The sequence below is a fragment of the Branchiostoma lanceolatum genome, chromosome 1 (assembly GCF_035083965.1).
Source record: "Branchiostoma lanceolatum isolate klBraLanc5 chromosome 1, klBraLanc5.hap2, whole genome shotgun sequence".
Classification (NCBI taxonomy): Eukaryota; Metazoa; Chordata; class Leptocardii; order Amphioxiformes; family Branchiostomatidae; genus Branchiostoma; species Branchiostoma lanceolatum.
The window spans coordinates 28,012,889-28,030,770 of record NC_089722.1 but is presented as its reverse complement, the minus strand read 5'-3'; the positions used below and the strand labels follow the sequence as shown (position 1 = coordinate 28,030,770).

The window sequence follows — 17,882 nt, the reverse complement described above, 5'->3', positions numbered from 1 at the left end:
TTTTCACATGGAGTTGTCTTGACTAGGGCACAAACAAACAAAATTACCACTCCGCCCAAAGATAACAGAATACTAATCGTTTCTAATTGTTCACTATGGCAACTTCACTAATTATTACCTGTTGCCAAGGGACAGGAGGATGAAAAATAATCTAGATAGATTTGATACGTATTACTTTGTAATCTCATAGCAAATAACTGAAAAAGGGACAAAATTATGGTTTTATTCACAGACTTGAATAAGAGAAGACTTGTCTGTATTATCATTACGCCCTGTTCAAGTAATTATGTTAATTAATTAATTACACTAGACCGCATGGAAAGGCGTATTGCTACTTTTCTCCCAGGACACCCTGTCATCTCTCGAGAGAGACTGATTATCGCCAATTCCACCTCGAAGACTGCATGTCATTAAAATTAAAAGTACAGTCAAAAGGCGTCACACCAGTTCGGGAGCGTCTTTTTTTTGGACGGCGAGTTCAGCGGAACGCTTCGACTCAGGAAGTACGAGGTGAGATAAACCAGTTTTTATGCCATCTTTATAGATTTATTTCATCAGTATTGGTGCTAGATAACGTATGTTTCCTCCTCCAGTGTACATGTTTGGCTATCAGTGGACTATGTTGATCGGATCGACAAAAATGTGTTTGAAAAGAACATTGGACAGGACGGAGCTCGAGAATCAACCGGGTACAAATATCATATATACTTATGCCACCAGTCGCAGCATAGATTACGATTACGTTCTTTGGATCAGAAATGAGTAAGACAGATAATAACATCGTGAACACGAAAATCCCGATGAATTTGTAGATCAAACATTTGGCCCAACAAATGTTGCCATGGTGACGGTAAACAAACTTAAGTTTAGTACAGCTTTGGTAACGATTTGATAATGCTGTAATCGATATTATTTTGACGCTTTTCAGAAGGTTTTTGAATTATTTATATCAAGGACATTATATAATGTATATTGTTTATATATACCTCTGAACGTAAGAAAAACCGAGAAGACTGGGAGGTGACTTGGAATTGGTGTGCTTGGTCGAGTTCGACTGAAAACGAATAAGTCAAGTTTCTCATCTTTAATCTTCATGACGGACATTAGTTTTGTGATTTGTTTAGAAAAAATGCACGATCTAACTGACCGGTCAACCCTTGTTATTCTAGAATCGCAACTGCGAAGTTCTTCAAAATACTGACGAGGATCTGGTATCAACATGGGAAACTCTGCTGGTGCGAAAAGTAGTCCGATCTACATGGAAGGGCCAAGAGAAGGCAAGGTCAAGGAGGATCCAAGGGAAGGCAAGGTCAAGGAAGAGCCAAGAGAAGGCAAGGTCAAGGAAAGTCGGCCGCCCGGGAAGGACAAGACAAAGAAGACAGAGAAGACAGAAAAAGCCCAGCCCACAGTATGTACACTTTATTGATAAATACTACATATTATGTAAATGAATCAGAAAGTTAGCCTCCGTTGCAGACTCCCTCCGGTTGTTGTTTTTCAAGTTACCATTTTCATATCATGATTACATTTTTTTTACTTCTTGCTGGCCAGAAATCAGAAATTCCACGATCTGTAACAGTTATGTTCAGAAGACTAGAATTCATTGAAGCTATCGTATATCATGTGTAGTATAAGGGGTCAAATCCTGGCCGGGATCATTTAAGACTTTGCAAAATGATACATACTGCATTCTCTGCTTAACATTCAGCACTAATTATGGGAAAGAATATCAGTTAAACACACGTCACTCTCAGGGGACTAGCCCTCTGTTGTAGCGCTTGCACACCTGCCTGCTATAAGGGTGATGGTAAAGGAGATGGGTCTCCACACAGAAAGATATGGGGAGAATTTTAACATGAAAAAGCTTACAGAGGCGACTGTACACTGGACCTGCCATGATACCTTTTCTGAGTACGTTATCTCTTCGGTCCTTTTTTCACGTGGAACCTGCAAAGCAACTATTTGTATTTTGTTAGCTGGGTTTGTTCCCACGGCACGACGTGTCATTTGATGTGATGATATAGATATACGTAATCCTTGGTGATTTTATTAGGCACAGACGCACCGAGAACAGGTAGTTCAAATATGGCCAAAATAAGATGAAATAAATCACATTTTCTCCTACTTTTGTGTGGTGGTTACTTTTCTTTAAAAACGAGATCGTCATAATAATGACAGATGTTTCTTAGTCCTTTCTATGTTTGAACAACCTACATATTTTTCTAGATCAATTATAGCACGAATGTAATGATTTCTTGACGTGTACTAGTAATCAGAAGTACTCTCAGCCATAAATTAACGACATTTCTCTTCCTTTCTTTTCAGACTGTTGACAACATGCTCAACTTGTTGGACAAACAACACCGCGTCTACGATGTAGAAGTGATGTCTAGCCATAGCGCCGACAAGGAACCCCCGTCCGCACCAGACACCATCACCCTGAAGAAAACATCGGGCGGAATGCAGCAGCTGAAGGTAGGCCAGCACGTTATGAGCACCTGGAACTGGGACAAATCCGCCAACAAGTTGATCTGGAAGGACGGAGAGCATGCCGGCCACATTGCTTTTCCTCACGAAGAGAGCGTACGAGGGTACGGGACCATGAGTCTTGGGCAGACTAACTTTTCCGTGACGGCAACGCTGAGGCCAGTCACCTACAAGTGTACAATCTCAAGCAACGCTGGAGCGTACGTTAAACAAGAAGGTTCGGCACTCAAGTTGATCTGGGACGACTCAAGCGACACGTGGAAGGACGCTACATGGGATGACGATGTTCTAAGCTTTACCTATGGCTTAGAGGAGCAGTTCTTCATCGGACAGAAGACCTACAAAATCACGGTCAACTTCGAAGATCTGCAGACGAGCGTGACATACAACCCGGCAGAAGGAGACTTTTCCTTCGTTCTCACCCCTGAGTTCCAAGCGGTGTTTCAACACGAGAACGACGTGGTTCCTGTTCCTGACAACCCGCGAGAAGATGGGAAACATGTTTTCCCGTATCTGCTTCAGTTTACCTTCAATGCTGAAGCGTCCACGTTTACTGGCGCCATGCTGACCAAGGCTCTCGATGCAGCCACGGGAGAGGTATACGGTGTTAAGGCATATGTCCAAGAACATGAGGAACATCTTCTTGGTGCGCCAAGACAGATACCTCTTAACGGCCAAGAACTTCTAAACATGTCCCAGTTCAAGAAGGATGACAACGGCAGGTGGTACGACGCTTTCCAGCAGAAGTCTATGAATGATTTCTACACAATCCTACAGTACTACATGGATGGGGACCTCCGGAAGAAGTATATGGGGATGAGCAATGCTCCTGACCTGGACCCAACGATCAAGCAAATCGCCGACACGAATGGCAGTCCTTCCACCGAACAGCAAGAGAACGGGGACGACGGTATTGCAAGGGATTGGTACAAGACCCTGAGTGTTGCCTATCTTGCTCAGGCACTTCCTAATGTGTGGAAAAGTGACGACTACGCCGGGAAACTCAACGCTATTCGAGCTAAGAAGTGGCTGAAAACGGAGACATCAACAGCAAGCGTTTTCAATGCTCAGTCTCCGGAGCTGTACAAGACCCACTGGCTACAGGACATGCCGAGGATGGGACAGTTCCTGGTTGACCAGATGCAAAACAGGGCAAGGTACGCATCATACATCGCACAGGACAAAAGCTCTTGGATCGAAGAGATCGAATCCACCGTTGAAGATGACACTAACCAAGCCTCTATGTTGGCTATCATAGAAAGCCTGACAGCGTTAGGACAACAAGGGAAGTACTGGGCCTATTGGTTCTTCCGTGACGTCACCCAGCCATCTGCGCTCTCGATGCTTCAGATGCTCTCCGTTGGGGGGGCCGCGTCTCTGGATGGCTCGGCGTTCTCCAGGCAGATCCAACAGAACTGCGCCATTCTCGGTATCTTGGACGACAGCGCCGTGTTTCAGGAACAGTACGTCAAGATCATCCAGATCTTCCAGTTGACGAACATCCTCCCGCAGCTCATCGACTTCAGCGGCGACATGACCAACTACCAGTACGCGGTCAATGAAATCCTGACAGGCTTCAAGGAGAAGTACATCGACAGCACAGATCCAAAGATGCAAGAGGCTGCTAAAAAAATCCAAGAGAAACTGAATCAGAAAAATCTGGAAGATCTCCTGTCTCAGTTTCAGAAGATGGCTTCGCAATTCACAGGAGACTACAACTTTGTAAAGCTCATGACCTACGTTGATAACGAGTATGCAAAGGGTTCCTTGTACCTGCTGGGTAAACTGGTTGCAAGTGCTGCCGTCTGTGGAGGCATCATGTTGTTCTACTTCGGAGTCAAGAATTGGAAGTCCCTGGATGGAGCAAAGAAAGCACAGGTGGTCAGCGACGGTATCCTTGTGTTCACTGGAGTGGCAGCAGGGTTGGTCAAACGAGGCGTCAGCTTGTATGAGATATTCGGCACGGAAGCAATGGAGTACAAGAACGTGGCAAAGATCGCGTTCGAAGGCGAGTGTCAGGAGTCCATTACTCGCGCATCGAACGGCTTCAGCAAGTGGATCTTAGGGAAGAAGGGAGGTGAAATAGAGGTGGGAGCTGACGCGGCTGCTGCCACTGAAGAGGCCGTTGTCGCGGGCGAAGAGGACATGGCTCTAGTGGAATCTCTGTTTGGTAAAAACCTTGACGAATTCATGGCTACTCGTTTTGGCGCTTCTTTAGCTGTTTTAGGGCTCGTCTTTGGCTCTATCTCTCTCAGCAAATCGAAAACGAAGCTTGAGATAGCAGGAAATTCCATGGGAGTCCTGGCGTCTACCATGCAGATCTGTTCGACATTTGGATCTTGGTTGATCCCCGAGGGAGCGGAGATCGCAGGAGTGGAATGCGCGGCGATCTGCTCCTGCCTGGGCGCCCTGGCTGTGGCGGCTGCCTTGGTTGGCGTGGTCCTGCTCATCGTGGAGCTGCACAAGAAAACCCCATCTCCGCTCGAGGATTTCGCAAAGAAGCAGGCCAACGACGCAGGTCTGTACATGCCGCATGGAGCAGACATCGACAGCTTCCAGAGCTACCAGCCAACTGGACAACTGGAGAAGGAGGGAATCAGCCTTCAGATGAACGGATCGGCCGATCAGTACCTACAGTTCAATACAGACGGATCCCTGAGTCTCACCCAAGCAACAAACGGCCCAGACACCGTCTTCTTCATGACTACCGACTCTTTCGGCAGAGCCAAGTTCATCGCCAACTTGCCTAACGATGACAACACGGCAATCGTGTCCAAGTACCTTACAGTTGATGAAACAGGTCAGTTGTCCGGAGCAACCCAGCTGACCGGGGATTCGGTCAGCCAGCAGCAGTGGGTCGCCGAGTGTCAAGGGTCAGTCCAGCGGGATGCCGACGGGCATCTGAAGTCTGCCTCCTTCAAGTTCTACAGCCTGTCCATGTTCAAGGCTCAGGACAAGAAGTACTACCTCGGGGGATCCGGCAGCGTCGCTGAAACGTCTGAGCAAGACCAGCCGTCCTGGGCGGTGTCCATGAACTCGACCAAGCCCGTTGGTCTCAGCATGGAGAACGTCACTCTCTTCACCTTCCAAATGGACCAGAAGCTCACCCCGACCCTCCTGAACCCCGGCAGCGACCCCAGGACGTGGCACATCAGGCCGGATCTGCCGGGCTTCATGGAGCTGGACACGGCAACGGGCGCCATATCGCAGAAGGCGGGAGTCGCCCCGAATATCACCGCCTCCAACACCTACACCCTGACGGTGAAGAACGACCTCGGCTCCGCCTCCGCCAAATTCATCTTTAAAGTCGGAGAGTATCCCGACGGGGCATGAACAGAACGATCAAGGATAGAAATACGGGCATGATGTTGCGGAGGAAATCTTGGAGAGTAAACTATAGCTACAATGGGAAATGTTGGTGAAACATATGATTAGGTTAGGCATTCTACGGAACATTGGGAGTAAGACGTTCATAGATACTTATGGGTGTATCATCATGTTTGGTAACTTGATATAAAGTGGGCTAAGAATTAGAGGATTAGCAGGGTATTCCTAATTTTCGTAAGTCTTATTAACACAATTTGAATGTATTATGTAGACAATATTGAGACTAAAAAAAGTGGGTTAAGATTCAGGATGTTAACGTTTCAGTACACCCTTACGACTATATATACATTTGACGATGTAAAAAATTGTTTTGTGCAAGCTTAAGCTCGGCACATCTATTGTTAGTACTGTATTGGCATGGCGCGAGTTTAGATGATATCATTAGCCCATTTGGGCTCAGTATTGGATATCATTCAGAAAGATCTTGAGCGTAACGCTAAGCCTTAAAACATTCAACCTGTACTTGTAACTGTTTCATGTAATCTACATATTTGGTATTAAAGTTAGTTTCTTGAAGACAAAAATGGCCATGCTGGCATTCGGACTACTCTCCAAGCAGAGCTAGGGTTTCGGCTGGTTTTTAATGTGTTTTTAGGCGTTTTTGTCATGCCTTCTACTTTGTCATCGTTTTTGTTGCGACACAACAAAAACGATGACAAAGTAGAAGGCATGACAAAAACGCCTAAAAACACATTAAAAACCAGCCGAAACCCTAGCTCTGCTTGGAGAGTAATTCGGACAAGATATCGGAGAGAGTATACTATGGTGAAATTTGCATACTTAATATGATCGTGATAGAGAATTTGATCTAACGGAAAAGATTGAAAGGCAAGGCGTCACTCGATAGTGGGTATCTCATGTATCTTAGGCTTAGTGCTTAGCTCTTGTGGATAACGTATTGCTAATAAAAATAAATGGTGAAATTTCCCGTGTTTTTACTTTCATACCACGAGCTTTCAGGTATCTAAAACATTCGCAAGCAATTGTAACGTATTTCAAACAAAGTGGACGTTGATAAAATATAATTGTATGGGTGGTATGGGAGACATACTCCTTTCGGTAAGGACCATATAAACTAGTTATGGTATATACTTGTATATGTTCAAATATCCCTTGTGTTTCCCTTGGACCTGATATCCAGACATAACGTTAATAATAATATTTAACAAGATGAATGGCAAATTTAGTTGGATCCCGCAAACCATTGATACACCCTAATAGGCTGCAATGGAAGCGCAGATATTTTTTCAGAGTGTCGTTATATAAGACTCAGCGATGAAAAATCTGACAATAAGAACTTCAAGAATCTATCTTTAGTCTCCCCCCCACCCAAAGCTATATGCTTGTCGGCAACTAGACGTTTTTCTTTAAATAGAAGAAATAGACCAATGACTGAGGCATTAGGGATTTGAATAGCAATCCTGCGTAGATACCAAAACACTTCTACACAATGCTCGGAAAAGCACTACAACAATAGATTTGAGGCGGTGAAATAGAGATGATATAGTAATTCACTTTATCTTTACGGTAACAAAATTTCACGGTGTAAAAAAATGGAGATTTTCACTGAACTTAAACTTCACGGTGGCGGCAAGCGATTTAAAGAACGGATGTGTGAAGGAATCATAAATAATTACAACAGGTTTTTAATGGTGATAATAAGTTCACGGTACAGAGGTGACCTTAAAAACAGTAAACATAGATTAAAAGTTACAGTGAAAGAAACAATTGCAAGAATTACAGTACGTAAAATAGACCACCCGCACGGCCAAGCATACTATTTACAAAAGTAAAAATCCTGACATGCAATTTTCTTAGGGAAAAGTGCTAACGAACACAATGGCAGGGCTTACCCAATCTCCTGTTTCCAATCTAATTATCCACTCTGATTGACACTGATATCCTAGACTTAAGAAGTGATACTATTTGTAGAACATCAGGTATTACGTGATTACGTAGGTGCGATGTGAGGTGACAACAATAGCTAAGGTAAGGCAGTTTCCATAAACGTTTGCTAGTGAACACAATCGATTTGATTCTTGGAGGACATTTCTTTTTCCCCGTGTGTGTGTTAGGAGAAGGGGTGTGTCAGTGTCTGTGTTTTACACGCTACAAAAGCGTGCGGGGCAACGTTGGATTGGAAACAGCCGTTGATATTCGTAGAAAATCAGGCATTATCGATCAGTTTCTTTCGTTTGATTTATAAACCACAGTAAGTCCTCCCTCTATACTTCCTCTATTCACAACACAGTTGAAATTAATAACTTTTGCCATGATTAGATAAAACACTCGACGCTGTTTGTACGTGTTCTTTAGCGCAAATCAAGCTTTATACTTCTTTCTTCGTCACGTTCCATTGACTTTTGTTTAACCCAGCGTAACCTGACGTAATCTAGAAAGAACGAAGGGTCGACATCGTCACCACCCGAACACTTTACCTCAACTTCACCGTATACAAACTGGCGTCAACAATACACTACTACAAAGTTTCCGGTCAAGTCTTATGATATCGCTGGGTTTCTACGGCCAACTGACCATTGTCTGGAGTGGATTACGTACAAAGGGTCAGCTTTAGACAGTGGACTGACCGGCAGGATTATCAACAATGGCCAGTCGAAGGCAGAGGCGAAAGGAGAGAATAAAAGGTGAGCAGGGGACAGTCTCAAACGTTCATTCTGGTTCCTAGATCTCTTTGGGTAAACCAAGACATACGGGAATATAATGGTCTTAGTTGCACGTTGAAGATCTCGTCAATAGAATACACGTTTATGTCGACAATATGGGAAGTACGACAAACAGTTCTGGGGTATTGTTCAGACATAAAGAATGACTATTGTTTTTAACATTTCTGTAAGAATTTGTGACAATCCCTTGTAGCTGTGAGCGACACAACTGCAAGAGATTGTTTCTGCGGAAACGATATCCGATGGAAATTTAAAGAGAAACACCCCGGCTAGTCAAAACACTTCAACAATATTGTTTGACAACGAGACAGGTGGCGCTCTCCCAGCAGCTCAGCCTACACACATTTCTGGAACAGAAAATTCCACCGGTGTATAATCTGTGAAACTTTGGACCGCTGTGTGTATGATATCGTCATTTTTAGCAATGATCAAACTATTCCCTGATTCCAGCCATGCCAGACTTTACAATGTGCAAGATCTAGGTAAGATAAAACGAATGTTACGGCTTACATCTGTGTACGGTACGGACGGGTGCTTGGTTTTAGAATTCCTTTCATCAGTGTCCGTCAAGGTTTGCCATTGTATGTTGTAGTTACGCCGCCTTGGAGCAAACAGTTGCCTTTTCAGACTGGCATAGTGTGTGTGTGTGTGTGTGTTGGGGTGTGGATGGGGTGGGTGTTATTTTTCTTGTGGTGGCCCCTCAAAAAACTTCTTTATAAATATTTTACTATTGAACGTGTCAGGTACCCTGTGATTCGTTTTCTCTGGCCTATTATGTAAAATTGTCGTTTCACCAAATATAGCTTTCTCCGATGATGTGCCAAGGCAAGAAAGACAGTTGCTAATCAATAAAGTTAAGTCTGGTTGTTGCTATAGTTGCGACATCGTCCAGTCAGGGAACGTATAGATCGTTTGTGTACTAGTACTGTATTCCTTGTTGTTAATATGTGGAGACATCGCTTCACAATGATTCATTCTTCCACCGGTCTAAGGTATAAATGAGTTGTCCCTGTGCATGTGAATGGGGGGGTCTTACGTTTTTACCCTGTAAACGATATATGCCAAGATTTCTTGTTCCTGAATTTCCGACAGACCGTTAAGGAATGTATTCGTCACGCTGAAACTGGACCTTGATATCAAGGCAAGCTTGAGTGAAATAGACCACCTGTGGTGCTGGGGTTGTTCTTCCACTCAGCAAAAATGTATACTTTACATCCGTTTACAAATCGTCGTGTGGCGCAATGGCAGTGTGCTCGTCTTAGGACAAAGTGGTCCCGGGTTCGAATCCTACCGTGTCACCGATCTTGTGCCCTTCGGAAATGCACTTAACATGACTTAACCAACACTTCTAGTTCTACTCGGCAAAAACGTCTACTATACATCCGTTTATAAATAGTCGTGTGGCGCAACGGCAGTGTATGTGCTCGTCTCAGAACAAAGTGGTCCCGGCCGGGTTCGCATCCTACCCTGTCACCGATCTTGCGCCCTTGGGAAAGGCACTTCACATGACTTAACCAACATGCCAGAATGGTCGTCATCAAGATCGTGGCCATTAAAGGCAAGGAAGAAAGATAAATCTCATTGGAAAGATTCCTGTTATGAAATTCTTTTTTACAACGCTGATTAAGAGAGTGGCGCTTTTTTTCGCAGAAAAAAATTGAAGTAAGCATTGAAGTCAGTAAAGTGGAGTTAGGGAAGCACGAAAAACGAATACGTGTAAGTTTAGGAATTTATATACTTAAAGATGTACATAATCATGCATAGATGATGTACATCTATTTGTACTTTGCATGCTTAGAATATTTCATGAGGTCTCCGAACTTGTGTTAGGTTTGTTTGAATAGCTTGTATACGACCGACACACTTTTATCCAACGACCTCCTTTGGGCTGGAACAATCCTTTTATAAATGCAAAGTTAGATACAATTCACAAAAGATTTCAGAAATTAATATTTTCTATGGCCATTGCAATTCTTATAACATAGACGAATCAATATGAATGACCTGGGAAGAAAGGCCTGGAGTCGAGTAGCCTTCCTTCCCGAAGATGGTATTCAAGGCATTCAATATCGGTATGTTTCTGTGTTTACCTATGCCTGCTATTCAGCTGCTTCTACTCTGCAAAAGGCTTGTGAATTTAGCTCATATTTGATTCAGATGGGTATAAATGTACTCATATCTACAATAGGCTTCAGGTAACAATACGCTTCAGTGCATCAACGACATCTAGCAGTAAATGTTAGAACTGCAAGTCTATTGGCCAATATCTGTTTTTCAGTTTTTATCGATGTCCTGTGGCTCGCATTTATAATCTTAAGTCATGTTTATGATTTGTTCTTACAGCAAAGCTGAGTGATATGTCTGAACCCGCAAACCGCTCGCCCAATGGGGACGAACCGAAACCCGTGGGAACGAGATCGGGTAGACGGTCCGTCCTCGGTCACGTGAAGATGTCCGGTCAGAGGTCAAACATTCCAGAGATGTTCAAAGTGAAAGTTCTGGTGCTCGGGCCCTGCGAGGTAAGAACGCGCCAAAAATGTCTTCAATCTTACGGAGTGTTTTCAGTAACCGTTAAAGTTTCCTGCCCTTAATCTGACCATTTCTTTGGATTTTTGGTAAGCAGAGTCCTTAATTAGCGCGGGAAACAGTGTCAACATTTTTGACCAGCTCTCTCGTTTTTGGGGGAGGGGGGCGTTGTCGCCATGGAGATAGGAAGCCTTTGGCCGATCTGGCAAATACGTATGCTTACCACAAAAATTAGTAAGCACTAGGCAATTGTTTAAGCAGCATAGTCACTGCCTTTCGTCAAGCAAATTTTGATTCAAGGGAAAATGTGATAAATTATTTTGTGGGGTTTGTTGTTGAATACGCTGACGATTTGCATGTAACGTTAAATATTAATATCAACGTTAAATGTTTTTACCATGTAGAGCGGAAAGACGGTTCTATCCAACTTCCTGGCTGATGCTACAGAGATGAGTGGGGACTACATGCCCACACAGGGGATCAGGTGAGTTTGTAATTGTACACTACAGCTGGTGGCATGGTGGCCTAGGCCTTGTGGTTAGGGTTGTTGACTCAGAAATTCAGAATGGTATCAGGACATTTCGGCCCATGGACAGTTCGGCCCCGACGTTTCGACCCCAAGTCCAGGACGGTTTGGCCCCAGGTCCAGGACGATTTGGCCCCAGGCCGAGGACAAATCGGCCCCAGGTCCAGGACGGTTCGGCCCAGTTGATTCTTATGTGTATGACTGTTAATAGAGGTGCCCTGGGGAAAGGCACTTTACTCCGATTAGCTTGATTCAGATGAAAGTGAGTACCTACCCTCCGTTAGCTATAGGGACGTTCTCTTGAATGGGACGTAAAAAGAGCTACATGTTGAGCAGGGGTCCTTCTCAGTGTGAGTGGATCAACCTTATAACGTTACTGGCTGGTCTTACACTGTACCCGAACTATCCCCCAGTGGAATGCCCTGCCTGGCGCGGTTGTTATGGCTCCCACCGTTGAGTCATTCTGCAACAGGCTGGAGGCCTGCCCGCCTTAGCCTGGGACCTCCTCCCCCCCTACTTTGCCCCTTGTGGGGTTATTTGGGGGTATCTTAAGTTGAAGTTGTACAAAACTGGTGTGCTACGCGTACACCAGTTGCGTGCATGATTATTATGCAGCAAACAAACATGTTGTTAAAACTTGTGGTATTCTTGCTAGATATTTGACCCATAACGTCTTGACTTCTCTTCTTTTCACTACTTCAATGGCTAAAACCTTTTGAAATTAGAACATGCAACCTTTGAAAAACAACTAAATAAAAGGTTACATGTTTTCCATTTATATAGGATTCTGGAGTTTGAAAACAATGGGCTCAACGTTGGAGGGAGAACTGTCAATGCTGAGGTGGAACTGTGGGATTGTAGTGGAGATCACAAGTAAGACTACAAATTACAATATTTATGTCATAAAGTTCAACTATGTATCCAAATAGTATGTATAAAATCTGCCCTGATATTGTTAAGATACATATACAATGAACTAGTATTTACTAATCTGCCAATAAAAGATGTCTTACCTTATTTCTACTACTGTACTATTTATGGCTTGTGTGCCTGTTTCTGTATAGCCTATTATCTGTATTGATAGTAGTATCGGTAGTGAAAGGATGGCACCCAGGCTAGCTTCTGCATACTTTGACCAGCATGACTTAAAAAGCTATGGATGGATTGCAAAGATATTTGGTATGCAGGTAACGTTAAGTTCCTGGAAAGACAAAGGTTGAGGTGATTTTGGGCCTCCTATAAGCTTTTCTTGGTTCTGTTTTTTAACCATTTTTTACCATCAGGTTTGAGCAGTGCTGGCCGGCCATCCAACTGGAGACCAACGGGGTTCTCTTAGTCTTTAACCCTGATCAACCCAACCACGACAAGGAGCTGGAAACATGGTACGCTTTTTTCTCTTTTTATGAAATGGTGACCTCTCGATTTTGTGTCCGCTAACATAGCCATTTGGGCATTCAACGCCACAATTTGCTATTTGGCAACTGGTATTTGTGTTTCATACATTTTACTAAAATTTCAAAAATTAACAATTTTGCCTGCTGTAAAAAGGACCTATTAATCACTATTCAATTGTCATTGTGACCTTTTTGTTTCAGGTACAGCCACTTTGTCTCACAGCAGGGTTTGAAAGATTCCCAGTGCCTGGCCTTCGCACACCACAAACCCTCTACATCTGACAAAGCAAGGGGCCACCTGTGTAAGTACATACCAAAAACTACTTCAGACCTACAGTACTAAACTTAGAAGAAGTATATCTGTCCTGCATAGAAATAAACTTACAGATATTGGTTAATGAAATTACCATAGTCAAAGTATTTTTATAGCCTTTTCATCTCTAGGACTGCATCTTAAATGTAGCATCAGGTACAGGTACAGTACTGGTAATGAGGTTTAGGTACAGATATAATATACGGCACTGGCTCATGGTGTGCTTTGACGACGCCGACGAGTGGTTTTACAGGCTATATAGATTCATGTACATAATTTGGCATTCACGCTTTAAGTTGGTTCAAAAGGATTCTTGTGATGTCGTAACTGTACCCCATAGTATGCAGCCCTATTCATAACAGATGTGATTAAACTGTGTTGATTAAACTGAATTTTTTTCATCATTACAACTTTTTCAGCCTCACTTTTGAGCAAAGTGACCGTTGTCCACAGCAATATAGACGAGGATGGGGACTCCGTCAGACAAGAGTTCTCCAACTTCTTGACCAACATCCTGTCCACCATGTCTGACAACAGAGACAAGGAGGAGCTCAGCATCATCAGCTAATCATGTGGTCATCACATGCTTGACATGTGATTGCCACATGCTTGTCATATGATTTCTCCCTTAAAACACCAGTTACTATTGGTAATGTGTGACTTTAGTTTACAAGCATGCTTTGAGGGATATGTACATACTTTATCTGTGTATATTTAAGATTGGTAAAATGAGCACTGGGAATAAAGAATAAAACCCTATGGAAAGTAATTTTAGATTGTCATTGTATTTGGGTTTAGGGTAGAATCTTGTGTAAGAAATATTAATTGTGTTACTAGTACATGTTACCATGTTTGAATTGCAGATGTAATAAATGGTTGTGCCTGCACAAAGAACTATGCTTCTTCAAATTCTGTATGTGAAAGTGATATGTTTGACATTAAATCTGCATGTACTTCTTAAAATCTTTGGGTTTATGGATTACAATATTAGGGGAAAAAGTTTCGTTTATGTGAGCATGTAATTTAAGCAGAAGGCCTTAAGGATTTTTTACTTTATATCCTAGGCCTCAGTAAGTACTATTTTGAGACAGATTTGTGTATCCATGGGTTTTAGTTAGTTTTTTGTCCATATACATAGGCCTCAGTAAGTGATTACACTTTGAGAGATTATATGTGTATCCTTGCCATATCCATTCAAATTTTTATTCATGTTTGAATGTGTGTGTGATGGATTAATGTAGTGTATGTGTACTTGTGTATTTGAGCGTGTATACTACATGTGTATGTGATTTTGATGTGCTTTTGTGTGTATAAATGTGTATGTACATGCATGTGTGTGTGTGTAAGTATGTATCTGCGCAAAACTGTGTCTTTGGTATACCTTGTATGTCTTTTCATGGATTTAAAGCGGATGATTCTCAAAGTTACTCATAGGTTTATTTTGATCTTTAAAGGCCCACAATGTAGGATTTTGGCGCAAAATTTGAAAATATGCTTGTGAACAAATCTTAATGTTAATGGCAGGTACTGACATGTACAACCCCTTTTCAGCATATTTTCTTCATTATTTCGTCTATTTTTGGTATTTGTGAACTGTACAAAAGCAAAACAAAAACTCCCGGACACCACCTCAATAGTAGATAAGCAACAACATCCCAGTGCACTGGAGGACCCCCATGGTGGTCTAATCACTTAGGCACACTTTAGACTGCCAGATGCCATGAAGCCCTTCTTCTTTGGAAACACTCATATCTTTTTCCAAGAGGGTACAATGCAACTATTAATTTATTCTAGAGAGTCTACTTTGAAGGGTATCAATAAAGTGTGGTTATTTTCCCTTCAAAACTGCAAGAACTCCGGTAAGGATGATTTTTTACAGAAACTGGTTAACTGTATAAAACAGGCACCCCACTGGGCGGTCAGCCTGATAAGAAGTACAGAAGCCATGTGTGACCATGTGTTAGTTTCACACTGTGTGTTGTTTTGGATGGAGGATAAAAGTTTTTTTAAAGTTGTTTGTATGGTGCAGTAATGTTGTAACCTCCCTTCCTGAATACCTGTAAGCAATTCTATAGAGTTGATCAAGCTTGCTATGCAAAGAAACAGTAGGAAAATCTACTTTCTGTATTGGCCTAAAACTACATAGTGGGTCTTTAATTGGAAAGTAGGTCCTAGCAGTAAAATAATCCTCATTATGCAACTAAGAGGCTAATAAGACACCGAATAAGCAAGATTGGAATAAGCAAATTTATTCTCATCATTCAAGAATGGCAACAGTAATTATGGACCTTTTCAATACTAAATATATCTATCTCACTATCATCCTCATCTTTATGTGTAAAGACAAAATCTACCCAGTGCGACTACTTGTATTTTCCAAACCACTCTCTGTCATATTTACTGATATATTGACAACATCCCATCATGTTCTTTTTCACCACGTCTTCGAACGTGAACTCGTTCTGGTTGTTCTCCTGCCTCCATGTCTCCTCCTTCTCCTCCTCATCCAACATCTCCTGACTCACAACCTTGGCTTGGAAGGGTAACTTCTGTGCGATCTCCCTCAACATGGGGTACACCACCTCAAAATCCATCTTCCCTCCCATTTCTACAATCATGCGGTCTTGTTTTATCGGCGTGACGTAGTGGTCGATCGCACCCTTCCCGCCGCCCATGCGGTGGCCTTGCCCTTTTTTGGTCAGGGGCTTGTAAGGTGCCTCGATGCGCCATTTTGCCCACATCGTTTTGGTGTCCATGCGGCGGTTGATGGTGAGGCGAATCATCTCAAAGTGTCCCCACCTCATAAGTCCTGGAGAGAGAGCCTACAGTAGGTGGAGAAACAAGATTTGATGGTGTTTTTATTTCCTATTATTTGAACATGTATATGACCAACAATGAGTCTTGGTATGCTAAGATAAAAATCTAGCTATCTTATGCTCCATAAAGCAAACATTAGAAACAATATTTACCTTTCCGTTTCATAAGAAGCTGCATTTCCAGCTACAGTGAATCCACAAACCACTGCTATATTACGTCGTCAATGATGTCTTTATGCAGATAAGAGATGTGGTCAGCAGTGGATCATATGTAAAAATCCTGCTTCAGAATACAGTACTAGTAATGACCAGTGCAATGGCCTAGTTGGTAGAGTGTTTGCCTTGTACACGGGTAGGTCGTGAGTTAAAACCCTGGCCGGGTCATACCAAAGACTTTAAAAATGGTACATATTGCGTTCTCTGCTTAGCACTCAGCATTTGGGAAAGAGTATGGTAGTTAAACACACACATCACTACCAGTTGATCAGCCCCCTGCTGTAGTGACTTGCACAAATGTGTGTGGCCCAAGGGCTATAGAAATGGAGATGGGTGCCACCCCTATGCGTCTTTTCAGGATGCCCGGGTCACCTTAACTTTAATGACTTTGGCTATTTATGTAGTTGAATCCCTGTATTATACTTTGTTTTGTTGATATACCGGTAAACATTCTGATTGTGTACATGTACGCCAACACTGAACAGTGCCATACCTTGATCCCGTACTGTTTGCCAATCAAAACAGTTTGTTCAGGATCTGCTGGCCCCCGCAGCATCTTGATGCCCCTGGGTTCTCTCACATGCTTTACCAGGTCTGGGGTTCTCTGGTAGAACTTCAGCTTAGACTGCTCGGGTATCTCAACATCTACAGTGGAGAAAGCAATTAATCAATATACGTAAGTTGTGAAAAGTTTTAAAAACAACAACACATGTGTATTCTTGTAGTTTGGCAGAGTGCTTGCTAAATAAATGCATTCCAGAGGTTTTGTGAGAAAAATATTGATCTGTACATCATAGTCATACAGAAGATTAATTTACATAAACGTTATGTAGAATTACTAGAAAATAATCTGTTTCTGTGAGATACTCACGGTCATAGTTCCTAGGAATGGGGAAGTTCTTCAGTCCAGCAGAAAGTACACACACTGGCGGGCAGACTTGCCTTGCTGCAAAGTTCAAGTGTAAAGGGGAATACATTAAGAAGACAGAAGATCAGGACACAACAGGCAGACGCCTTCTATCCTGCAAGCGGTATCCGTATCAAGGTAAGTAGGTGGCCTTGGTTTCGAAAAAAAAAGTATAGTAGAGTAAAAAAAAGTATAGTAGAGTAAAAAGTATAGTACTGGGCAGTGATATGAAAAATAGCATAAGGCATTGAAATACCTCATTTTCCCCCAAAAAATTACCAGGCTTCTTCTGAAGGTAAAATAAGTGTAAAGCTGTCGGTTTCAACATTATCTGGGGCGAGATACTCACTACTCTACTCATGTAAAGGTCGAAGCACCCATATGCCCCCCTCCCCACTTTTCTCCAACGTTAACCTTGCCATATCGGATTGATCTAGGAACAAATACTCACCTGTTATATGGTGAGATTGAATCAAACACAACCTAGATGTCCTTAGACCAACGTGGTTTCCAACTCTTTGCAAGAAAAGAGACATCGTGTCGGCTTCAAAAACTTCACGCACGTTTCACAACCAAATCCTCCATTTTCATTTTCAATCCCAACATTGGACGGGTACACTACAAAC

At 42.7% G+C, this 17,882-nt stretch overlaps 3 protein-coding genes across 4 annotated transcripts; 2 read left to right on the top strand and 1 right to left on the bottom strand.

Moving 5' to 3' along the window:
- The first annotated feature begins 377 nt into the window (after window positions 1–377).
- Window positions 378–6,797, top strand: LOC136446420 (uncharacterized). The gene is made up of 3 exons (XM_066444779.1): window positions 378–510; window positions 1,170–1,408; window positions 2,326–6,797. The coding sequence occupies exons 2-3, from the start codon at window positions 1,220–1,222 to the stop codon at window positions 5,818–5,820; spliced, it is 3,684 nt and encodes a 1,227-aa protein (XP_066300876.1). The 5' UTR covers window positions 378–510; window positions 1,170–1,219; the 3' UTR covers window positions 5,821–6,797.
- A 1,621-nt stretch (window positions 6,798–8,418) lies between these two features.
- On the top strand, window positions 8,419–14,506 carry LOC136446399 (intraflagellar transport protein 22 homolog). 2 transcript variants are annotated; one of them, XM_066444759.1, is made up of 7 exons: window positions 8,419–8,519; window positions 10,902–11,077; window positions 11,489–11,568; window positions 12,394–12,483; window positions 12,894–12,992; window positions 13,206–13,306; window positions 13,737–14,506. In XM_066444759.1, the coding sequence occupies exons 1-7, from the start codon at window positions 8,480–8,482 to the stop codon at window positions 13,883–13,885; spliced, it is 735 nt and encodes a 244-aa protein (XP_066300856.1). In that variant the 5' UTR covers window positions 8,419–8,479; the 3' UTR covers window positions 13,886–14,506. The 2 variants fall into 2 exon arrangements, with proteins under 2 accessions (XP_066300856.1, XP_066300850.1); XM_066444753.1 differs by lacking the exon at window positions 8,419–8,519 and adding an exon at window positions 8,968–9,040.
- Window positions 14,507–15,550: 1,044 nt separating this feature from the next.
- On the bottom strand, window positions 15,551–17,875 carry LOC136446412 (large ribosomal subunit protein uL16m-like). The gene is made up of 4 exons (XM_066444769.1): window positions 17,708–17,875; window positions 17,221–17,295; window positions 16,843–16,994; window positions 15,551–16,139 (listed from the first exon to the last, which is right to left on the bottom strand). Exons 1-4 carry the CDS (start codon window positions 17,790–17,792, stop codon window positions 15,681–15,683), a joined length of 771 nt encoding a protein of 256 aa, XP_066300866.1. The 5' UTR covers window positions 17,793–17,875; the 3' UTR covers window positions 15,551–15,680.
- Between the last annotated feature and the right edge of the window lie 7 nt (window positions 17,876–17,882).

What these genes read in the sequence shown, in the direction of transcription:
- LOC136446420 (XM_066444779.1), top strand. Translation starts at nt 1,220, where the DNA reads ATGGGAAACTCTGCTGGTGCGAAAAGTAGTCCGATCTACATGGAAGGG. An exon ending in CAGAAAAAGCCCAGCCCACA is followed by an intron (nt 1,409 to 2,325) that starts GTATGTACACTT and finishes CTTTCTTTTCAG; the next exon opens with ACTGTTGACAACATGCTCAA.
- LOC136446399 (XM_066444753.1), top strand. Translation starts at nt 8,983, where the DNA reads ATGATCAAACTATTCCCTGATTCCAGCCATGCCAGACTTTACAATGTG. An exon ending in TTACAATGTGCAAGATCTAG is followed by an intron (nt 9,041 to 10,901) that starts GTAAGATAAAAC and finishes TTGTTCTTACAG; the next exon opens with CAAAGCTGAGTGATATGTCT. An exon ending in CAAAGCAAGGGGCCACCTGT is followed by an intron (nt 13,307 to 13,736) that starts GTAAGTACATAC and finishes CAACTTTTTCAG; the next exon opens with CCTCACTTTTGAGCAAAGTG.
- LOC136446412 (XM_066444769.1), bottom strand. Translation starts at nt 17,792, where the DNA reads ATGTCTCTTTTCTTGCAAAGAGTTGGAAACCACGTTGGTCTAAGGACA. An exon ending in CATTCCTAGGAACTATGACC is followed by an intron (nt 16,995 to 17,220) that starts GTGAGTATCTCA and finishes TCTCCACTGTAG; the next exon opens with ATGTTGAGATACCCGAGCAG. An exon ending in GCAAACAGTACGGGATCAAG is followed by an intron (nt 16,140 to 16,842) that starts GTATGGCACTGT and finishes CACCTACTGTAG; the next exon opens with GCTCTCTCTCCAGGACTTAT.